The 20,837-nt window shown below is 47.0% G+C and overlaps 7 protein-coding genes across 7 annotated transcripts; 3 read left to right on the plus strand and 4 right to left on the minus strand.

The window, feature by feature from the left end:
* Positions 1–537: 537 nt before the first annotated feature.
* On the minus strand, positions 538–1,041 carry N7520_003738 (uncharacterized protein; the record flags this gene model as incomplete). The annotated part of the gene is made up of 1 exon (XM_057137673.1): positions 538–1,041. The coding sequence occupies one exon, from the start codon at positions 1,039–1,041 to the stop codon at positions 538–540; it is 504 nt and encodes a 167-aa protein (XP_056998138.1).
* Positions 1,042–4,183: 3,142 nt separating this feature from the next.
* On the plus strand, positions 4,184–5,878 carry N7520_003739 (permease of the major facilitator superfamily; the record flags this gene model as incomplete). The annotated part of the gene is made up of 3 exons (XM_057137674.1): positions 4,184–4,377; positions 4,476–4,738; positions 4,788–5,878. The coding sequence occupies 3 exons, from the start codon at positions 4,184–4,186 to the stop codon at positions 5,876–5,878; spliced, it is 1,548 nt and encodes a 515-aa protein (XP_056998139.1).
* Positions 5,879–6,114: 236 nt separating this feature from the next.
* On the minus strand, positions 6,115–7,548 carry N7520_003740 (glycosyltransferase family 31 protein; the record flags this gene model as incomplete). The annotated part of the gene is made up of 1 exon (XM_057137675.1): positions 6,115–7,548. One exon carries the CDS (start codon positions 7,546–7,548, stop codon positions 6,115–6,117), a length of 1,434 nt encoding a protein of 477 aa, XP_056998140.1.
* A 1,562-nt stretch (positions 7,549–9,110) lies between these two features.
* On the plus strand, positions 9,111–10,555 carry N7520_003741 (acetamidase/formamidase family protein; the record flags this gene model as incomplete). The annotated part of the gene is made up of 5 exons (XM_057137676.1): positions 9,111–9,185; positions 9,236–9,254; positions 9,303–9,591; positions 9,644–9,920; positions 9,977–10,555. The coding sequence occupies 5 exons, from the start codon at positions 9,111–9,113 to the stop codon at positions 10,553–10,555; spliced, it is 1,239 nt and encodes a 412-aa protein (XP_056998141.1).
* An 86-nt stretch (positions 10,556–10,641) lies between these two features.
* On the minus strand, positions 10,642–12,021 carry N7520_003742 (NAD(P)/FAD-dependent oxidoreductase; the record flags this gene model as incomplete). The annotated part of the gene is made up of 2 exons (XM_057137677.1): positions 10,642–11,768; positions 11,829–12,021. 2 exons carry the CDS (start codon positions 12,019–12,021, stop codon positions 10,642–10,644), a joined length of 1,320 nt encoding a protein of 439 aa, XP_056998142.1.
* A 2,255-nt stretch (positions 12,022–14,276) lies between these two features.
* On the minus strand, positions 14,277–16,049 carry N7520_003743 (dihydrolipoyl dehydrogenase; the record flags this gene model as incomplete). The annotated part of the gene is made up of 4 exons (XM_057137678.1): positions 14,277–15,116; positions 15,178–15,660; positions 15,739–15,818; positions 15,914–16,049. 4 exons carry the CDS (start codon positions 16,047–16,049, stop codon positions 14,277–14,279), a joined length of 1,539 nt encoding a protein of 512 aa, XP_056998143.1.
* Positions 16,050–18,593: 2,544 nt separating this feature from the next.
* Positions 18,594–20,484, plus strand: N7520_003744 (uncharacterized protein; the record flags this gene model as incomplete). Its single annotated transcript, XM_057137679.1, has 5 exons — positions 18,594–18,990; positions 19,041–19,194; positions 19,244–19,718; positions 19,770–20,096; positions 20,152–20,484. The coding sequence occupies 5 exons, from the start codon at positions 18,594–18,596 to the stop codon at positions 20,482–20,484; spliced, it is 1,686 nt and encodes a 561-aa protein (XP_056998144.1).
* Between the last annotated feature and the right edge of the window lie 353 nt (positions 20,485–20,837).

A 20,837-nucleotide genomic window follows, 5' to 3' on the forward strand; every position in this document is an offset into this window, starting at 1 on the left:
CTTGAAACTAGATGACAGCAAATCAACTTGGCTCATTTTTGTATTCATAGCCCTTAGTTTTTCTCTAAGCTCATACCAGAACTCATGCCTGAGTTACAACAAATAATTTGGCCACGAAGTGATGGCTATCAGTCCTCAAAGAGCCCCACCCTCCTATCACTGAGGCTATGATGATAGCAACCGCAGGTATTAAGGAGGATGGGGTTGTCCGAGCGAGCGACCCTTATCAAAAATTCACGTTATCATTTTGTGGCGGCTATGGAGGAGTATGAAGGTCGCGAGGAACTGAAGGATCTACAAGAAAAATGGGCCATCTCTTTCGCTGCTCTCAAAGAAACCGTTGCAGAGTGGATATATTGCGAATGGTTGAAATTTTGACATGACTCAAGCTAACTAGGTCAACATGATGTTTATCATAAGCTCAAACAAAAGAAATGCTACAGCGTCGGCGACATGGAAAAAAGGAAGTTCAGCTTGATATTGGCCATTACATAGCCGGAAAACACCAAAGATCAGCAGCAGTACATGATTTGCTCCTTAAAGGGCAAGAGAAAGACCAAGGATTCCAGCGGCACCAGCAAGGCCTACAAAGATAGCACCCGTTGCGGCAGGGGCCCCACCAGTAGAAATTGAACTTGCATCGGCGTCCGAGGAGCCAGTGGCTGTGGCAGTAGCGGTAGCAGTAGCGGTGACAGTACTGTGGGAGCCGGAGGAGGTGAACACATCCTTCTGGGTGGCTGTGAGCTCGTACGAGTAAATGGCAGCGTCCTTTGTGGATTCGAAGTGCTTTACGCTCTCAGGAAGACTGCTGTACCACGCCGGCATGGTACCAGCCAGCTCCGCAAGCTGTTCGGTCATTCGAAAGGCGCTGTTGTATTCCAAAGACGAGGCCCATGCGGTTGGCTCGGCGCTTGCGATGGCTTCCTCAACCCATGTGGGAACTGCCAATAAAGATTCAAGAGCGGTATCAACGGTGAACTCGTCCAAGTTAGCGGCCAATGCCGCGGTGGCAAAGAGGATGGTAAGTGCCTTGTACTGCATCGTGCTTCAAGAATTGTGCGAGGAAATTCTTACACAGCGAATAGGAATATTTGTCACAATTGATCACAGAAATGAGAATGGAGCTTCGGGAGGACTAGGCAGATGACTGGTATAAATGAGATTAAGAGGAAATATTTCGAATTTTAATGAGTTGCCTAGAACTTCCAAGAGCCACAAACATTGGAGTACACTACTATATGCCGACCAAGCTAAAATTTCAACAAGGAAAATATTTCAGAAATTTAGAGCATTGAAACCACTACCGTACAGGACCTGAAGATGGCACGGTAGAGCGAACCGGATAAGCCGGGAATAATTATTCTCCAAATATTTTGCACTACTTCAAATTTGGTAAAACCCTTTGAAAAAAACTTTCCAATCCTGTCCCTTGTGGGCCCTCATATTTCTCATACCCGCAGAAAAGTTCGAAAGTACCAATAGCACTCGTAGCGTGCAGGGATCCAGGGATCCAGGGGTAGCAGAACACGCTAAAACCCTTAGATCCACTACTAGCTTCCCACCAACCTTTTCGTAAGATTGATAGTTGTATTGACGGTATTATTCGTTTGACTCTCCGAATCCGCTTTAGTCCAAGATTTACCAAGATTTGAATCTTGGAAACTTAGCTTGAGTATCCCCACTGCGCTCTCCAACACCGTCCAGATACTGGCCATTGTGATTCAGCAGTGCTGCCCCATGCCCATCAGTAACATCTCTGGAAGAAAGCAGCTGAGACCGATGACCCCACGTAATTTAGTGTTGTAGAGAACCAACACTATTCTGCTTTCTCTTTCTGTTTCTCTGTCTGCTTCTCTTTCCATTCCTCTTACCTTCACTGTTGATCGTCGAATCATCTTTCGCAGCCATTGACGTACCAGTTTCAAACTCACCTTTTCTTTTCCCTGTTCAGTATAGCGCTTAGAGAAAATTTACAACTAAATTGTCATTAGTGCTACCGGAGAAGGTCCCAGTCCTACTAACAGAGACATGGCATCAAATGTTTTTATCCTAGTAAGCAAAGACCGATGCAGAGACAATGATGTAACCGCTTATTTCGTAGAAGCTTCACTGGACCGACCATTCGACATTAAACTCGGCTTCTTTTACTAATCACAGGCTACATGAGATTGCGGCGCCTATCATATTCCGAAATCATGCGTTAACAATTATATTCCAAAATTGAGGAGAATGGACAGGTGAAAGAGGGCAGTTTGTCTAAGAGAGGGCCGGTCGAGGAACCTCGGGCCCCTCTACCGAGACCAATATCCTACTATTTGTTCAATTTATAGGCTGACTTGAGTTTCAACTTGATGAAATCTTTTCTCTGCCACTATACTCCAAATGGCTTGACTTAAGAGTACGACTTATACTAGCATGCTCTCCAAAAGGAGCAGGCCTTGTTCAACATCCTCGATGTTGGTTGCAGTACCCGGAATGCAACAAAAGGCCAATACAGATCGTTTAAAAAGCGACATATTCCGAAATACGCAATCGAGTATTCTATTCTGCTTATAATCAAGAGATTAAGTTGCTGAACCGTTTGTATACATATCATGCATGATTCAGTCTCATTTATGTAATATAGCGTAATTTAATAGGCTAGTAAATGAAATTTTGGTCGAGCTACCTAAATATAATTCTTACCTTACCCTACAATTTATAAGGATAAAGATAAATATCTTATATAGACTAGAGGAAGAAATAAAAAGTATCAGGTAATGCTTTTTTAGCCAAATGAAGTACTACAGATTATAAGTCAAAGGTTGGGTCCACGTTACATAAGCGGTTCCATAACTCAGTTGGTTAGAGTGTGGTGCTAATAACGCCAAAGTCGAGGGTTCGACCCCCTCTGGAACCACTTGTTTTTGCCCTTTGTTTTTTATCTACCCTAACTACTCAGCTTCCAAACATCATTTCCTCTAAAATCCGACTTACACCTTCATGCGTACTGATTGAACAAGTCATAACCTGGTTTGGATCAAGAATAGCAGTGTTGAAAATTCTTAATTGGTCCTTTTGCTCCACCCAAAGATGCATCTTTATGAAGCGTGGAGACCTTGCTTGACTCTGCGCTATATTTGGTTCAATTTCCTCATTTCGAGTCGAGAATTGGTTCCCAAAAAACGATCAATCGCTTCAAGACTTATTCCGGCAGGCTTTATGGTGAGTCAAGTGAATATACAATTTCAATAATGATGTTTCTGGTGATACTTACCTCCGGCGAAAAGAAATGCGGAGATCAGACATCCGAAAAATAGGTCAAAATATCAACGAATGTTTATACATAGAGAAATATATAAGTTCTCGGGTCACTTGGTGCTCCGACGTCAAAAAGGGCTGTTACAGTTCCTTGCATGGCGGAATCAAGGCCAAATTGCGCTTCAAAAATAGAAGCAGCCTTTTGCAAGGCAGTCTTAGCACATTGTTTCTTTACCACAATATCTTTTTACGGGTGCTCTCCAATTGCTCCGCCGACAGGAATATTCTGATTGTATATATTTAATTATTTTTTTTTAGAAAAAATAAGCAAAGTATTCCCGACGAGAAAGGTTTCTTACCACATGTGCAATTATGACGAACCCGATGAGATTCAGATAAGATGATAAATTAAATAGATATCAATATCGGCTATATGTAAATTCCAAGCCAAGACCGTTCTTTGAGGTCTGTGAGCTGTCTTTTTCATCCTTGACTAGACCCTGATCAGCCCTCATCATCGTATCCTGTCATATCCGCTGGAAAAGGCGCGGATATGGAAAAGAGTCCGTGATCCCATTCCAGCATCAAAATTTTCCTCCAATAATAGGCTGAATAGCCTTAACTTAGACAAAGAAGCTTTGACCTAGTGGGGGCAAAGTGTGGGGGAGATGCGGGCTAGGGGTTGCTTACCGCAATTCCATACCATAGATGCATGTCTTGGCTTACTATGACTGCATACCAGGTAGACATTCAATAAATGTTATTGGTGGGTCGTCAGTTTTGCTTTCATGTCTCTCCTCTCTCCCACATTACCCCGGACTCGATGATCTGCATGTACTCAGCTCGACTCGGAGTGCATCAACGAAGCTATATAAACCATGGATGTATCACGGTCAGTGGGATTCTGGGGAAGAGTCGGATTTTCTTGCTCACTGACTAAATCATGGAACGCGGCGAGAATACAATTTCAGATGCGGAGGTGATGGGGGAGAAAGCAGAGATGTCACACGAAGAAATTGTGCATCTTGCTGAGTTGACCCCAGAGGAAAAAGTGCTTGAGAAGAAACTTCGTCGTCGCATAGATCTTTTGATCATGCCACTTGTGATTCTTGTTTACCTAATGAATTATATCGACCGGTGAGTAATTCAGATGCTGATAATGTTCAAAGCACAGAACGATCGGTGTGATACTTCCCAATTTTTACGTCCAGTTTCCTGATCATATGTCCACATAGAAATAACTATGCAGCCGCCAAACTTCAAGGACTTACAGAGGATCTTCATCTAGACGGCCAGCAGTACCAAACCGGTCTTTCCATCCTATTCGTCGCCTACATCCTCATGCAGGTTCCATCTAACCTCCTCCTCAACTACATGGGGAGACCATCTATCTACCTTGGCTTCTTCGTCACAGCATGGGGCTTAGTCTCTGCATGCACCAGCCAAGTAACAAGCTACCGTGGGATAGTAGCATGTCGATTCATTCTAGGCTTAGTCGGTAAGTCCACCACCATCGCAAATAACATCCACATACTAAGGTGCATCAGAGGCGCCTTTCTTCGCCGGAGTCCTGTTCTACCTTTCCAAATGGTACACGCGATCCGAGTTGGCATTTCGAATGAGCATCTTCTACTCCGGCTCACTAATCAGCGGCGCATTCGGCAATCTCATCGCAGCCGGCATCCTCAACGGCTTAGCCGAAAAACGAGGTATGTCAGCATGGCAATGGCTCTATATAATCGAAGGGTCAATCACCTGCTTCATCGGTGTGGTTATATGTTTTATTCTCCCCGACTTTCCCGATACGTGGCGGCTTCTCTTACCAGAAATGCGAGCCGTCGCCATACGCAGACTGGCAATTGAAGCAGCCGAGGCTGATGTCGATGAAGAAGGTAGTCCGGGGATGAGCCAGCTGAAGGGCTTGAAAATGGCAATGACAGATATCAAGACCTACGTGTTCGCATTTGCGTTTATGTGCATTGCTGGCGGAGGAAGTTTTCAATATTTCTTCCCAACACTAGCGGAGACACTGGGATACAGCAAGACGATCTCGTTGTTACTCGTTGCGCCACCATATGTGTTTATGGTGTTTTACAGCCTTCTTCATAGTTGGCTTTCTGATAAAATGGGTGTTCGGTTTTGGTTTTTCTTTTATCCCATTCCCATTACGATTGTTGGATTTGTTATTTTCATGACTACTGATTCGTTTGGACCGAGATATTTTTCGTTGTTTTTGATGAACTTCACTTTTGCCCAGAACGGGACCCTTTATTCTTGGATTGCGAATGCGTTACCTCGACCTCCTGCGAAGCGTGCTGCTGCTTATGCTTTTATCAATTCTATTGGGAACTCGGCCACTATTTGGACGCCTTATACATACTTTGACTCGCAGGGGTATCATTACCCTGTTGCTCTTGGTATCTGTATTGCATTGCAGGCGTTGGGTGGTTTGTCGGCTATGTTCATATATTTCAATCTGCGATCGTTGAACAAGCGCCAAGAACGATTGGATAATGAGAGTGGGGAAGTGCAGCTCACTGAGAAGGAACTGAGACGACTACAAATTACCGCTGACTATGAAGGGATTGATATCGCGGCGGCGCGTCGGTTGCAGAAGGGATTTCGATATACGCTCTAGTGGAAAAAGTCGTCTCAGTTACATTATGTGATTCATATCCACCGTTTAAATACTGATATTATTTTGTGGAGAAGCATTCTTAGCATTAGATATGGATGTTTTCCAATTTTACATAGCGGTAATGTAGCAGATACATGATGAATTCGTAAGGCTGGAAGGGCCGAACCTGCCGGCATCGCTTCCCAAGAATGCGCTAGTTAATGAACAGTAAACACCAAAAACAATGAACAACAGGTCTACTTGGCCAATGTCCAAACAACCTCCAAGACTTGCGGACTTTCAGGCTCCTCCTCGAAGGACCACTCGTCTTGCTGGCGTAGATAATACTGCCGGACCTGTTTGTTCGCGGAAACCGCATCTAGCAGTCGGTAAGACACTTTACCATCATCTCGTGGCCGCAACGGTCCCAAGCTGTACTCGTAGGACTCATCCTCCTTCCAAGAGTACGACCAAGTCTGTTCCATGGAGGCCAAGTCTTCTGGTGTCTGTGGACCTGAGTACTGAACTACGGAGAATCCGTTGATGAAGTACCAGTCATCCGTGATTCTCCAGCGTTGAAGTTGGCATTCGTGGCCACAGATGTCGGCGACTTGGCTCATGCCGACGATATTTGTGGGAAACCAGTTTTCAGATTTCCAGTGGTGCACGGATAGAGGTAATTGGCGGCCTGCTTCGTAAAAGCCGGAGCCATCCGGGCTCAGATCAAGCTGAAAGAGGTGGCGATCCCAGGTCAATTTGGTGGTGGTGTGTCTGTAGATACATTTGGATACACGCTTATCGCCGTGGTCTTTGTACTCGAAGCAGTCGTCGAAGTGGACGTCGATTTCTTGCAGCAACGGCATTGAGAGGAAGACTCCGGCGCCTCCGTAGCCCATATAAGTGAAGGATGCCATTTGCTGCATGTTTTCAGTTGGTGCGCCAATGTAGTATGGTTTAGTTGCGTCGTAGGTCGCTAGTTGGGCGACTAGGCCCTCCATGCTAGGGAAGAAGGTGTCATCATCGATAATGACAGCCCACTGAGTCGACTCGTCGTGAAGTTCAAAGAGGATCCGTGTGAGTCTGTAATAACGGTCTAGGAATTCTTCGTCGTTTTCCAGGATCTGGAGCGTCACGTCCAACTCTGTGGCATACTCCATGACCGCGGTGGTGTTTAGGCTGTCATCGCTCTCAACCAGAGCGATCACGCGAGCTTTTGTACCACCTGCCCATCGCGAGATCGCTTCCAAGGAGTCGTCTAATCGGTCTATGGTAGTCGCCACACCAAACATCAAATGGGATGCGTCCACAGGGGCTTTGCGTTTCGGTACTTCGATATTTACCACCCCCGGACATTGCGGAAGAGTATCAATAGTAGCATCTGTATCGAGCTCAAGGCGGTTGAACTCGGGAATTGGAACATCCAGGCTTTCCGAAAATCCGGTAAATTTTTTCGACTCGGTGACTCGAATATTCCAACGCGCATAATCCACCGAATGATTGAAACCCAATGAATGTAAATATCCAATATCGACAGAACAATCTCCGATTGGAACATTTTTCGAACTACTTGATCCCCAATTGCTGGTCAAAGTGGTCTGATCTAATCTGTTGTGGTACACCAAACCACATAGCAAAAAAACCAAGAAGATGGCTGCGGCGAGTGCCCTTTGCAGAGAGCTAAGTCGAATCATGGCGTAAATTGTTCCATGTAGGAATAAACAGGTGTTTGATGAAGAGTTATACCCCCAAACTTGAAACCAGACGTAAGGGAGCTTACGTGTCGACACTTGTAACACGGGTGCAGATCGGAAACCAAAATGACGGCAAACGACTGAAACAAGCCTTGGGCGCAATCTTGGCTTGGAAAGTGTTCGATCATGATTGAATAAGAACGCGCGGCCCGGGGCTTTTTGATCCGCCGGATGCAATCATTGGAACTTGGCTGCATGCGGTCGTATATGTGAGGATTAGCGGGAACGTCCGGCACCAGCTACAGGGGCCAGGAATATAAATCCAGCACAATTGCACAAATGAGAAACCATTTCTGTGCCTTGAGGACCAGCCCCAGTGGAGTGTATTCCCCTGCGGAATTATTGAAGTAGCAGTATGATTGGTTGTTTCAGAATATGGGCTCCGCTTGGCATGCTAATGCTACTGCATGACACACAACATGTATATCAAGTTGCGTATTACTCCATGACGCGTTGAGTTACTCCGTTGATGTACTAAAATAGAAACTATCAACCCTGTTCAGCTCCGGGGTACAGTATTTGTCGCCTTGTAATAATTACAGACTGGGTTGACGTGGGGTTGAAGGGTTTTCTGTGGCTCTAAGGGAAACCGCCCCACATACTACGTCTTCAGTCTTGGCAGCCTATGTGGGTAAAGGATTGAAGATCTTCTAGGGGCCACATCATCAATGGACCAGGGACTCTGGACGGCTTGAGGCACTAAAGTGAAGTGGCATGAAGATATAAGATTGTCCCAAGCACTGCTCTAACCGACCTCAGTATTGCAAACGTACTGTCAGCCACTACCGCTTCCCAATGAGAAAAACACATATCACATTCAAAAACCCTGAAACGACAATGAGTCTAGAAGAAGTAGGCTGAGACGCCACCTGTATTGCGCCAACTACTAGTTAATGGAGACAAAAATCAGGTCTAGACTCCTTTTCTCCGGTCGGAAGCTCGCCTCAGCTCAACATTCTATCCATCAACTTTAAAGAAACGGCATTTTCATAATCGAGTGCTAATTGGCGTCTTTGTTAGGTGAGAAGTTGTGCTATTCTGGAATGGAAAGATCATATTCAGCATCAAACCTCGCATGGATTCAATCGACAAGGCACCGGTCTAGACGAAATCGATGCACGTGATGGTGAAGTGATCACGTGCCTGGTTCCATGAACTTTGATGCCTTGTTACTCAGGTGTTACTCAGGCATCAATTATCCTCTATCACTAAGTAACTATGGAGGTTCAGTTAATTGATCCCCTTTGAAGGCCAATCAAATGGTTGATATGCTCATGCACATACGAGGTACAATTGAATTGTTGATCCTCTTTTGCATCTGCGAGGTCGGAACTAATCACCAAATTTGGAGAAGAGTATCCTTACCCCTCTCAGCTCCGCGGAGTACTTGCTTATCTCTACAACCCACTTTCATCGTCGATCCCCACTTACCTTGGCTTGATATAAATCGTCTGAAACGCGGCCTTGTTCATCACTTCACAAGTTAAAGTACTTTAATAAGCATGGGTATCACTGGCATCCGTACTGCTCTGAAGGTGGATTTGGAGAAGCATGCCCGCGAGCAGCCTGGCTTACACGTATGAACCCCTCCTGTGTGAAACAAAACTCATGAACTGACATCTTTTAGAACCGATGGCACCCGGATAGTAGGTTGATGTTATAGCCTTCAAAAACCACCGCTAACCGGTTAATAGTCCCGGCCTGTGGAAAGATCGCTAACAATGAAGTCGTAAAGATCGAATGTCTGGACTGGACGGGCGGACAGATCAAGAACAACGACTCGGCCGACGATGTGAAGAACGTCGATCTCACTGAGATCCACTATCTCTCCGGCCCATTCGAAATCGAGACCGCCGAGCCGGGCGATGTCTTGGTAGTTGAAATCCAAGATGTTCAACCTTTCCAAGAACAGCCATGGGGATTCACCGGTATCTTCGACAGGCAGAATGGCGGCGGCTTCTTGGATGAGCTGTATCCGAAAGCGTATGTTTGCCCTCACTTTGCGGTCCACACATTCTTATTCAATCTATTGTAGTGCGAAGGCAATTTGGGATTTCGAGGGAATTTTCTGTTCCTCGCGCCACATCCCGCACGTTCGCTTTGCGGGTTTGATTCATCCGGGCATTCTAGGATGTGCTCCCTCGGCGGAAGTCCTTGCCGAATGGAATCGCCGTGAGGGTGAGCTTATTTCTGCGAATACTATTGAAGATCGCATCGTTGCGCAGCCGCCAAACCCCACAAATGTCCATGCTGGTAGCTCTGCTGAGGATATTAAGGAAAAGGTCGCAAAGGAGGGTGCACGAACAATTCCGGTATGTCTTGGCCCATCATTTGCATTTATTGATCGAATGATTACTCATGTACCTAGGGCCGTCCTGAGCACGGAGGTAATTGTGATATCAAAAACCTCTCCCGTGGCTCCAAGGTCTACCTGCCCGTTCACGTCCCAGGCGCGAAATTCTCGGTGGGAGATCTTCACTTTTCCCAGGGAGATGGCGAAATTTCGTTCTGTGGCGCCATCGAAATGGCAGGTGTTATCACATTGAAGTTCTCTGTGATCAAGAACGGTATGGCGAAGCTAGACATGAAGTCGCCGATCTTCCATGCCGGTCCTGTAGAGCCCCAATTCGGCCCCGGGCGCTATCTCACCTTTGAGGGATTCTCAGTGGATGAGAATGGCAAGCAACATTATTTGGATGCTACAGTGGCCTATCGACAGACTTGCTTGCGAGTCATTGAATACCTGCGACGGTTCGGGTATAATGATTATCAGATTTACTTGCTGCTCAGCTGTGCTCCTGTACAGGGACATATTGCTGGCATTGTGGATATACCAAATGCCTGTACTACTATCGGTGTGCCTATGGATATCTTCGATTTCGATATCAGACCCGAGGCTGAGGTTATCAAGAAGGATATGGGAGCTTGCGCATTCACGACCGAGTAACTTTCAAGTGTTCACTTTGAAAGGACTGGCGGATGACAGTACTTGAATTTGTGGCCATTTATCTATAGCTTGCTCTAACTACTCTTTCATACCGAAGTCCACTCATTTTCTTTCAATTTTTGAAAATCCATGACCTTGTCTGGCCCACCAAAACGATTCTGCTTAGAGTGCCAATCTCTATTTACCGCTGTATCAGGGCGCCATCGGACAACGTGCTTTAGTTCCTTTTGTAGATTTCCCTCCAACGCATCCGCAATAAACCCGCCTATGGCAGGCATCTGCATCGCTCCATTGCCAGATCCTCCCACAGCGACAATGAGAGAAGGATGATCGGGATGGCGATCAATCAAGAATGCCCGATCGGGCGTATCAGCATCCCAGCAAATCCTTGCAAATGAAAAGGGTCGCTCGGCAAGGTGTGGCATCGCATCTCGCAGAAAGTCTCTAGCTCGTGCCTCTGCCTCAAGGGGAATCTGATGCTTCGCAAACGGTACACTTCGCTCCTCTCCGCCGTGTAACGGATCAGCAACAAAATTGCAATATCCAGGATGCTCATCGCAGATCTTGAGCTCATGATTATCTTCATCCGGCTCCATAAAGAATCCCTTCGCAATGTTGAATAAGACCGGGAGATCACAATACAGTTTTGCTTCCTCGGCGCTCATCTTGATATGGCACAATGTCCAGGCAGTGGGACGTAACTGTTTCTTAAAATCCAGTAGCCGATCACTCCCAGCACCCGCAGCTAATATAGTATGATCTGCCACATGGTGTACTCCGTTTTCCGTCTGTGCTCCCACCGCATCACCATGGTCAAAGAGTAAAGACACGACTTTCCCCGATGGCGCCCCGGTTATGAATTCCGCGCCCAGGCGTTGAGCCTCCGTGAATGCTGCGATCATGGCTTTCTGCGCGTGAATCCAACCAGCTCCACTCTTGCTCAGCCAGCCTTTCCAATTTGGAAAGTCCCCTGTCAAGACTCCAGGTGGCATTGCGTTGCGAAAGTCTTCCGCTGTGTTGAGAGATATGAATTCGGCATCGGAAGGGTCTATCTCTTCTTCCTTGATATGCTGGATTAGAGCTGGAGTGTGCCCCGCGACAATGAATCCTGTCTCGTGAAAATATGGCTGGAAGATGGGGTCAGTTTGCCAGCCTTTCAGTGCAGCTCGACTGCAGGTTGTAAAGGCGAGACTTCTTGCGTCAAAGTTTGCTTCTGGAGAATGTCATTTTTTTAGCTGAAACAAGACGGATTGAAATAATCATAATATCTGACCTTTGAGCTCCTTGTGCTCCATGATTTTGTTCACATCATTGCCAGCCGCAATTTCTGACGGCACAGGGTAAGCATCCAACACCTTGACATTTGTATATCCTCGGCGAACCAGATGCAGGGCAGCTGAGCATCCCCAAGCTCCAGCGCCGACAATCAGAATGGAAGAGGCGTGGTTGAGCGGTTTTTCTGTCATGCTAGTGTCTTTATTATTGTTTTGCAATGAGAAGTGATTTAGATAAATGGAAAGGTGAACACTTTGCAGGTTCTCCGCTCTTTAACTAGCGGGGTCTGGCCCGCTCAGTCTATCTGTGGCGTGGACTTTCCAATCCCTAAAACCCCGTGGTAACTAATTCCTCTCTCTCATGAATCCCATATTTGATCTTATCACTCCTTGGGCGGTTGTTGTATCCATCAATACTTTTTGCTGTTGTTGATACCGTCGCTTGGAGCTTCCATTTCTCTTTTTACCCCTCACGACTCCCGTCTTTTTATTTGACAAGAAATACACCGGTGAGCTGGACCCTGATCACCAAAGACACTGGGGTCAGTCTAAACAATATGAGCAGGAAATCTGCGCTCGACTGTATACTTCTTCCGGTTTGCTTAACATCATATATATCCCGTCGGCGACGAAGTTTGGTCGCAAGACCGTCTTCATTGTCAGTGAATTGATCCCCTGAGGGGGCAATACATAGGGAGGTCCTTATCATAGAGATTATCAGGATATCATCGTCTTAGCACTTCAAGGTGTGGGTATAAGGCTTATCACATCAGGCTTTGGATCAACATGTCATGAGTTTTGTCAACAAGCCGTGAGAGCAAGCATGCTGACTCTTCTTGACACTTTGATTTATTCTTCACACAAGAATGGAGTCCGATGGTTACAATTTGCGTCTTCTTTCAGCAGCTCGGGTCTATTCTGGGACTTATACTGTACTGCGTATATATATGTCTCATGGAGTTAGATGGCTCAGTATACATCATCGCAAGACGAACCACTGGCTACAAGGATCCCGAAATGCACCTTTGGAGATAAGTCTTCTCTTTCAGGTATGGCAACAGTATTTGGAATTGAACAAGTCGATGAGGTAGGCAGCAAAGAAAGGTTCCATTTTCATTTCATTTTACTGACCAAACTATTCCACCAGATCCCCAGTGAGCTCGTCGCCGTACCCGCAATCTACTTCGCGATTCTAGATTCTGTCTATTCCTTCATATTTTCCAGGGTCTTGGTTATTTTCCTTGTGCTGGAGAGCAATTAACACGGAACATGTGAAAAGGTTTGTCAAGTATGTACAGATCGTTGGAAATTTCAAAATTATATATCCTCAAGACATCTCACGCCCTTTTTCATCATATATTCACGTAGATGAGAAGGTGAAAATAATTATTTGAATCATGTGCAAAATAAACTCATAAAAACATTTAGAAACGATGAAAAGACATAAAGGGCAATTTGATGGAATATCGAGGTTGGTGAAGGACTCGAGGTCGAGGGGGAGTCAAGGTCGAGGAGAGTCGTGGTAAGAGGAGCCGAGATTAGGGGAAAGTCAAGAGGCTAAAGGAGGTCGAAGATTGGGTCCAAATCTTAGAAGTTGGAATTCAAGGTTGGGGGGAAATCCACCCCACTACTCAGCTTTCAGTAGTCCCTCCCTTGTTTTCAGGGGCTATCGGGGCTCTTGGGATCAAGTACGCCAACACATGGGATGCAGATTTGCTTCAGCTAAACGTATGCATGGTGGGGACAAGTAGGAGTCGTGCACCTGACTTGGCCCCGGTTGAGTATGAAACCGCTACACTAACCTGCTGGGTGGATGACTTTTTTATCTCTCATTGATCCATATAAGGGAAGAATTGAACGAAATATCTATGAAAAAGGAACGAAAACGAGGTGTTTGGGAAAATTTGACCCACGTATATTCGATATTATGCTCTTGTATTCAATGCATAGGAAGCTGCTGGTTTATTATATTTGGCAATTTTGTTACTGGTAATTACTTTATTTTGATGGTGATATGGTGGGGGCTAGGTAAGCATAGATACAGAGGCTCGATATATAGGTGAATGTATACAAATGAGGCCATTCGAAATGTGATATCAAGCCGTTGGGATTTAAAGGTCCCTGGCTCGAACCTTGGCGGGCCCACTTTGGATTTCTTTTGATTGGCTTATCTTTTTACCCACTTTTCGTCTTCATGCATACCGAGTCGCCTCGATCATCCCTTTTCGGGCTTCAGGTGAAGGGAAATCTTGAAGTTTCGTTTCATTAGATAGCAAATGACAAATAACAAAAGGTCCGCTGGTGAATAATTCTATATTTTGTTTAAAAACAATAAACATAGGAAATGATTACATGAAATGCTACATGTAGTTTGCTAGCGAAGCTAGACTAAAGGACCAAAAAAAGTAGTACATGGGTTCAGAGGATATCAAGGTACCGCGTCGCGTCTAGAAGTGGATGGGCTTGGAGTAGGTGGCCATGGCAGCCTCCTTGAAGGCCTCGGAGAGGGTAGGGTGGGCGTGACATGTGCGGGCGATATCCTCGCTGGAGGCGCCGTACTCGATGGCAAGGGTGGCCTCGGCGATCATCTCGCCGGCACCGGGGCCAATGATGTGGACACCGAGAATACGGTCGGTCTCGGCATCAGCGATGAACTTGACGGTACCCTCGGAGTCGAGGTTGGTCTTGGCACGGGAGTTGGCGCTGAAGGGGAAAGAACCGACGTTGTACTTGACACCGGAAGCCTTGACCTCAGCCTCGTTCTGGCCGACCCAGGCGACCTCGGGGTGGGTGTACATGACGGAGGGAATGGCGGCGTAGTTAACGTGACCGTGGCCCTTCTTGATGTACTCGATGGCAGCCACGGCCTCCTCCTCGGCCTTGTGGGCCAGCATGGGACCGAAGGTCACATCACCGACGACACGGATGTGGGGGACCTTGGTGCGGTACTCCTGGTCGATGACGAGACGGCCACGCTCGTCCTTGTCGATACCGATGCTCTCGATGTTCAGGCCCTCGGTGTAGGGGCGGCGACCAATGGCGACGAGGACAACATCCGCATCGAGAGTCTCCTCCTTACCACCCTTGGAAGCCTCGACGTTGAGACTGATGAGAGCACCGCTGTCATCACCCTTGACGACCTTGGTGTTGGTCTTGAACTTGATGCCCTGCTTGGCGAGAATCTTCTGAGTCTGCTTGGCGATCTCAGCGTCCATACCGGGGCCACCGATCTGGCCAAGGAACTCAACAACGGTGACCTCAGCACCGAGACGGGACCAAACGGAAGCCTATTAAAAAGTTAGTTTCTAACTTCGCGTAAAAGCCGGCAGATCGGGCAGGTGATCATACCATCTCCAAACCAATAATACCACCACCGATAACAATCATCTTCTTGGGGACCTCCTGGAGCTCGAGAGCGCCAGTGCTGGAGATGATGCGCTTCTCATCAATGTTAAGACCGGGGAAAGGAGTGGACTCGGAGCCAGTGGCAATGAGAATGTTCTTGCCGCGGATGAGCTGCTCACCACCATCGAGCAGGTCAACCTTGACGGTGTTAGCATCAACGAAAGAACCGGCACCCTTGACGTAGTCGACGCCGTTCTTCTTCAACAGGAACTCAACACCCTTGGTCAGGCCATCAACGGAGGTTTCCTTGGCCTTGAGCATCTGAGCGAGGTTAAGCTTCACATCGCCGACCTCAATACCGCGCTTCTTGGTGTCGTGGAGAATCTGGTGGTAAAGGTGGGAGTTGTTGAGGAGGGACTTGGAGGGGATACAGCCGACGTTCAAGCAAGTACCACCGAGCTTTCCGCGCTTCTCGATACAGACGGTCTATCAAGATGTCCAGTTAGCAGGTAGTCGACAACCCTGCTCCGGGACGGAGAAGGAGAGAAAGAAATGTATACGTACCTTCAAACCCTCCTGACCAGCCTTAATGGCAGCAACGTAACCGGCAACACCACCACCGATGATAACCAGATCGTGATCACCTGTTGTCCGGAGAGCCGGGAAATCAGCAATCGCATCCGGGAAGAGTAGGAAAGGCCCTCGTCTCGTTATGACGAAGAACCAGGAAAGAACTCACCTGACTCAGAGGCGTAGCCACGTTTTGAGCCAACGAGGATCATAGGAGTGGCGATGAAGGTGGAAGGGACAGCCTTAGGGCCGCAAGCGCGGAGGCTGGCCCGCGGCGCGGCACGGGGCAAAACAGCGCGGAACATAGCGATTGGCGGTATTAAAAAGATAAAGAATCAAGATAACGATTTATACCTCCACGGAAGATGACCTGGAGGGAAAGATGGCGAGGTTGCGCAAAAGGGGACGTGGTTTTGAAGTTACGGGAAGAGAGGACTGAGCTTTTGCGGTATTTTGAGATTGGCCGAAGGGGGTTATGTAAGCGGTCGGGTCGACTCGGTAAGGTCACTTTGCCGGATGACGATGCCGGGGCTTTCTGTTTCGATGGGATAACTGATAACAATGTTTAAATGTTGGGAAATGATATTGATACGGTGGGAAGACGAGAAATTCCAGGGTTGTCTAAATTTTATCCGATGATCATCTGGGTGCCGTATCTTCCTATATATGTTATGAAACAATCCAGGCATGACGGGAAGCCTGAAGGCCTTTTCCGCCCTCCACCTGTCCGGCCAGATCTACCCCGGGAAGACATCAATGACTAGCGCTATTTTGGCTTTTAGTTCGATATGCCCGGAATCCGCCAGTGAAAACCCGCGGGTTTCCAATGGGGTTGGAATCAAGTTTACCGTATGCTTCGCCTCCGCGGCTACACTCGGCCACTTCCAGGTATAGTCTTACAATTACTATGTAGCTTTTACCCTTTTGAACCATCGCCACCCTATTTTATGGTAGTACCTAGGTAACCATATCCCCCCGAAATCGTCGATATGGTTGATGATACCTGGTACATTGGTGCCGCTGCCTATCTAATCGCATGTACAATACGCCATGGCGAGTCGTGACCATGCCCAGCTGCATTTCATGGCAGATAAAAGAGATGGGTCATTAAATTGCACGATGTATCTTAAATGGTTTAGGATAAGATGACCCCTGATTCTAGGTTTTAGATTTCTATTTATTTATTTATTTAGCTGTCGCTGCTTGGATATTAATGTATGTGTACCAGCATTGATTGACACCTAACTAATAAGGCGGAGGATCCTCCCGATTCGATATTTGGATCCACTCTCAGAACCAAGCATTGGGTAAATTTTGTAATCATTACCACGGTCTTATACCGTCTCCTTTATTCGCAACCTCCAGGGCTATTTGTGGTATATTCTTTTCCTAGCCATATCTTTGAAACCAGAGCTTCCCCTCTCCACATCCATCCATCTATCCACTCACCAACTTCCTCATCTCTATATCTCTTACTCTAGAGCTTTCCCTATCCATATCCATCAATTTATACACTCACGTCTTACCTCTTTATCATATAATTTATACACAATATTCAAAGGCCGAGAAAGATGAATTCAACCCTATATAGAGGATATGGACGACCTCTTCTGAGTTAGTTATTGGTTCTTAAAATTTACCCTGCTACTTATATTAGACTGTCTATTCGAAATTTACAGGCAATACTTGTAGCGAGCGTACAAGCCCAGTATAACATGAACAGCAGATCCCTGATGCCATACGCGAATATGCCCCGAAACCCAGCCGAAGCCAAACAAGCTCGAGGCATAAAACGATGAGGCTGCAGAGAATCTTGCATTGCGGGCTATTACTGTCGTTGAGCATCGTGCCTTTATACTGGCATTTTTATGAAAGACGGCTCCTCACGTTGGACGACTGCGGACCGCCGTGGGCTGACCGGAAGGGGAACGATTTAATGTCACCAAAGTGTTGAATATAACCATGGTTACCTTGTCGTTAGCTCAGCTATACCGCATCGCTCCAGCGGTCAGACTGGAAACCGCCAAAAGTCTGCTCATCAATCAGTGGAGAAGGGGAGATCAAGGAGATACACCAGCCAAGCGCATCAAGGTTGCTTCAGTTACGGTCCAGCCGACTATGGTACAATCTCAACAAGTACTGAGCCCAGGAATCGAGCTCTTTCCTTGATCAATGCAGTTTTCGGGACTGCACCTGTTGTATGGGGTTTATCAGGGTTAATATTAACGGAATCTGCCATATGGATCAGATATGATATTTCATCGCTATGAATTCTTCCCGTCGGTAGAATTGACCATCGCTAAAATGGTCACATGCAATTTCGTTACATTCCTGGGGTGGGAAATGGGGAATTATGTATATCGGAGTTCCCCCGAGTTCAAAGCCCACATTTGCACTTTCGGATTGCCGATTCCAGTCTTCACCGGCTAAAGGCCAATCACCAATAATTCCACCCATCCTCTCCATACCTGATCCAACCCCCACAGACCCAGACCCAGACCCATTTTCTTCTCCAAATTGTGGGGAATCAAACACTCCAATACCCAGATGGCATTGTCCCTGCTTGTTCCTGTGCCGCCGGGATGTAACCATATCGGACACTCCTTGCCTATCCTAGGGTCAAAATTGGCCGATCCCCGTGGGAAAATTTCCTCACGATTTATGACTCGGGCCGGACTTGGACTTGGCCTTGCTTTTAAAAGGCCCGAGGACCCATTATGATGTCGTGCGACGTCGGAACGTGTTTGGATTTACCCCGCGTGGATTTTTGGCTAGGCCTCTTATATCGTCTCGTCGCACTGTGATTGTACGTGGTACAGATTTGATTTCGGTGGGGAATTTCGTTCAAAATGAGTAATAGGATTCATTCTTGGAATGTGGTTCATAAGTTGGAGAAGCGACAGCTTCTTGTTGCGATCAATTGTATCGCTGCTCTGTCGATCCTATTCTTTGGATATGATCAGGGAATGATGTCGGGAGTGAATAATGCCGAGGATTATGTCAAGCTTATGAAATTTGGATATACGAAGAGGGAAGATGGAGAGCCGACTGTTGTGGTCACTAATTCTCTACTTCAGGGTGGAATCGTCGCGGTGTATTACTTGGGGACGTTATTTGGTGGTTTGTTTGGTGGATGGCTGGGAGATCGCATAGGAAGAATCAAGTCCATTGCGGTCGGTGCTATTTGGGCGATCGTTGGTGCTAGTCTGCAGTGCTCCGCTCAGAACCATGACTGGATGATTTGTGGTAAGTGGTTCATCATCCACAGCGATAGTTTCATGGCTAAGATTTGACAGCCCGTTTTGTGAACGGAATCGGGACGGGGATCTTGAACGCTATCGTCCCTGTCTGGGCTACGGAGACGGCTGAACACACTTCCCGAGGACAATTCATTGCGATTGAATTCACGTTAAACATCTTTGGTGTTGTTCTTGCCTACTGGTTGGAGTTGTACGTTGTGTCTCTACATACTGTCCCGCATCATCTAACCAATTGTTAGTGGCCTGTCATTCATCGATGATGGAAGGTCTCCTTTCCGCTGGAGATTTCCCATCGGGTTCCAAATCTTGTTCCTCGTGGTCCTCTTCTTTGCCGTCTGGTTCTTCCCCGAGTCTCCTCGCTGGCTCGTCAAGGTTGGTCGAGAGGAAGAAGCTCAGTACATTCTCCAGCGCCTTCGTGGAAGCAGCCCGGAGGACCGCATCCGCGCCGAGGCTGAATTCCTTGATATTCAGGCCATTGCCGAAATGGAGAAGACCGTGGTTCACGGCAACTCGTACCTTTCCATGCTCTTTGGCTATAAATCAGGGGATCTCCACATCGGTCGCCGTGTCCAACTTGTGATCTGGCTGCAGATTATGCAGGAATGGGTAGGTATCGCTGGTGTAACGGTTTATGCTCCGACAATTTTCAGTATTGCAGGATTCGACTCCACGAAGAGTCAGTGGATTAGTGGGTTGAATAATATCTGCTACATGGTAGGTTGCGTGTAAATGTAGGTAAACCAGTGGATTACTTACACTTTCTAGTTCGCCACACTCGTCTGCGTCTTTACTTTGGACCGCATCGGCCGCCGATGGACTCTGTACTGGGGCTCAGTCGTTCAAGGCATTGCGATGTTCCTCGCTGGTGGATTCTCTCGCCTCGCCATCAACGCCAAGGCAGCCGGTGACACCGGTCATGCATCCTCATACGGTGCAGCCGCAGCTTCGATGATCTTCATTTTCACGTCAACTTTTGGAGCGACCTGGCTGACTGTACCTTGGCTGTACCCTGCTGAAATTTTCCCATTGGCCGTGCGTGCTCGTGGAAATGCCTGGGGCGTTGTTGGCTGGAGTATTGGAAACGGATGGCTCGTAAGTGCAACATCCAGAACCTTTCTGACAATGCTGACGAACTTTTTCCCGCTAGACTCTACTGTGCCCTGTTATGTTCAGCGCCATCGGTGAGAAGACGCTGTATGTGTTCGCCGCGAGCAACGTCATTACCATTCCGATGGTCTGGGCTCTTTACCCGGAGAGTAATCAGCGTACACTGGAAGATATGGACTTGTTGTTTGCGGCCAAGACACCCTGGACCTGGGATGCAGAGGAAACCTTCGCTCGTCTCAAGGCTGAGAATCCAGGCATGGTCCAGTCAGTTACTCGCAAGGGCAGTGTAGACCCGGAGACAGGCAAAGTGTTGCTTACCGCAGCAAAGGGTGATGGAAATGCGATTTCCGCCGAGCACGTTGACAACGCATGACTTCATAGAGAGTAATGAAGCTGAGGACTTAGACAATAACATTCAATGTTGAGTTAATGAGTCATTAGAAATACGATCGGAGTATATGATTATAAATCTCAAATATGCTGATTGCGGGGAACGAATCTGATTGGTCACATTGAGAACAATGTTTCTAGTCAATATCTATTTCAACTTCAATCCTTCCTTCATAAATCCACTTCTCAACCAACTGCTTTCTCCTCCGTCACCATTCTACTACCAAGAAACTCTGGTTGCATTTATCCACGTCCTCATCATCTCAGTAAGCCCCATCACGTCGACGCGTCATCCCGCGTCAAAAACAATACAGTATCTAACAAATTTCCAAAGCT

Source organism: Penicillium odoratum (assembly GCF_028828045.1).
Source record: "Penicillium odoratum strain IBT 22623 chromosome Unknown utg000003l_segment0_segment0, whole genome shotgun sequence".
NCBI classification, from domain to species: Eukaryota; Fungi; Ascomycota; class Eurotiomycetes; order Eurotiales; family Aspergillaceae; genus Penicillium; species Penicillium odoratum.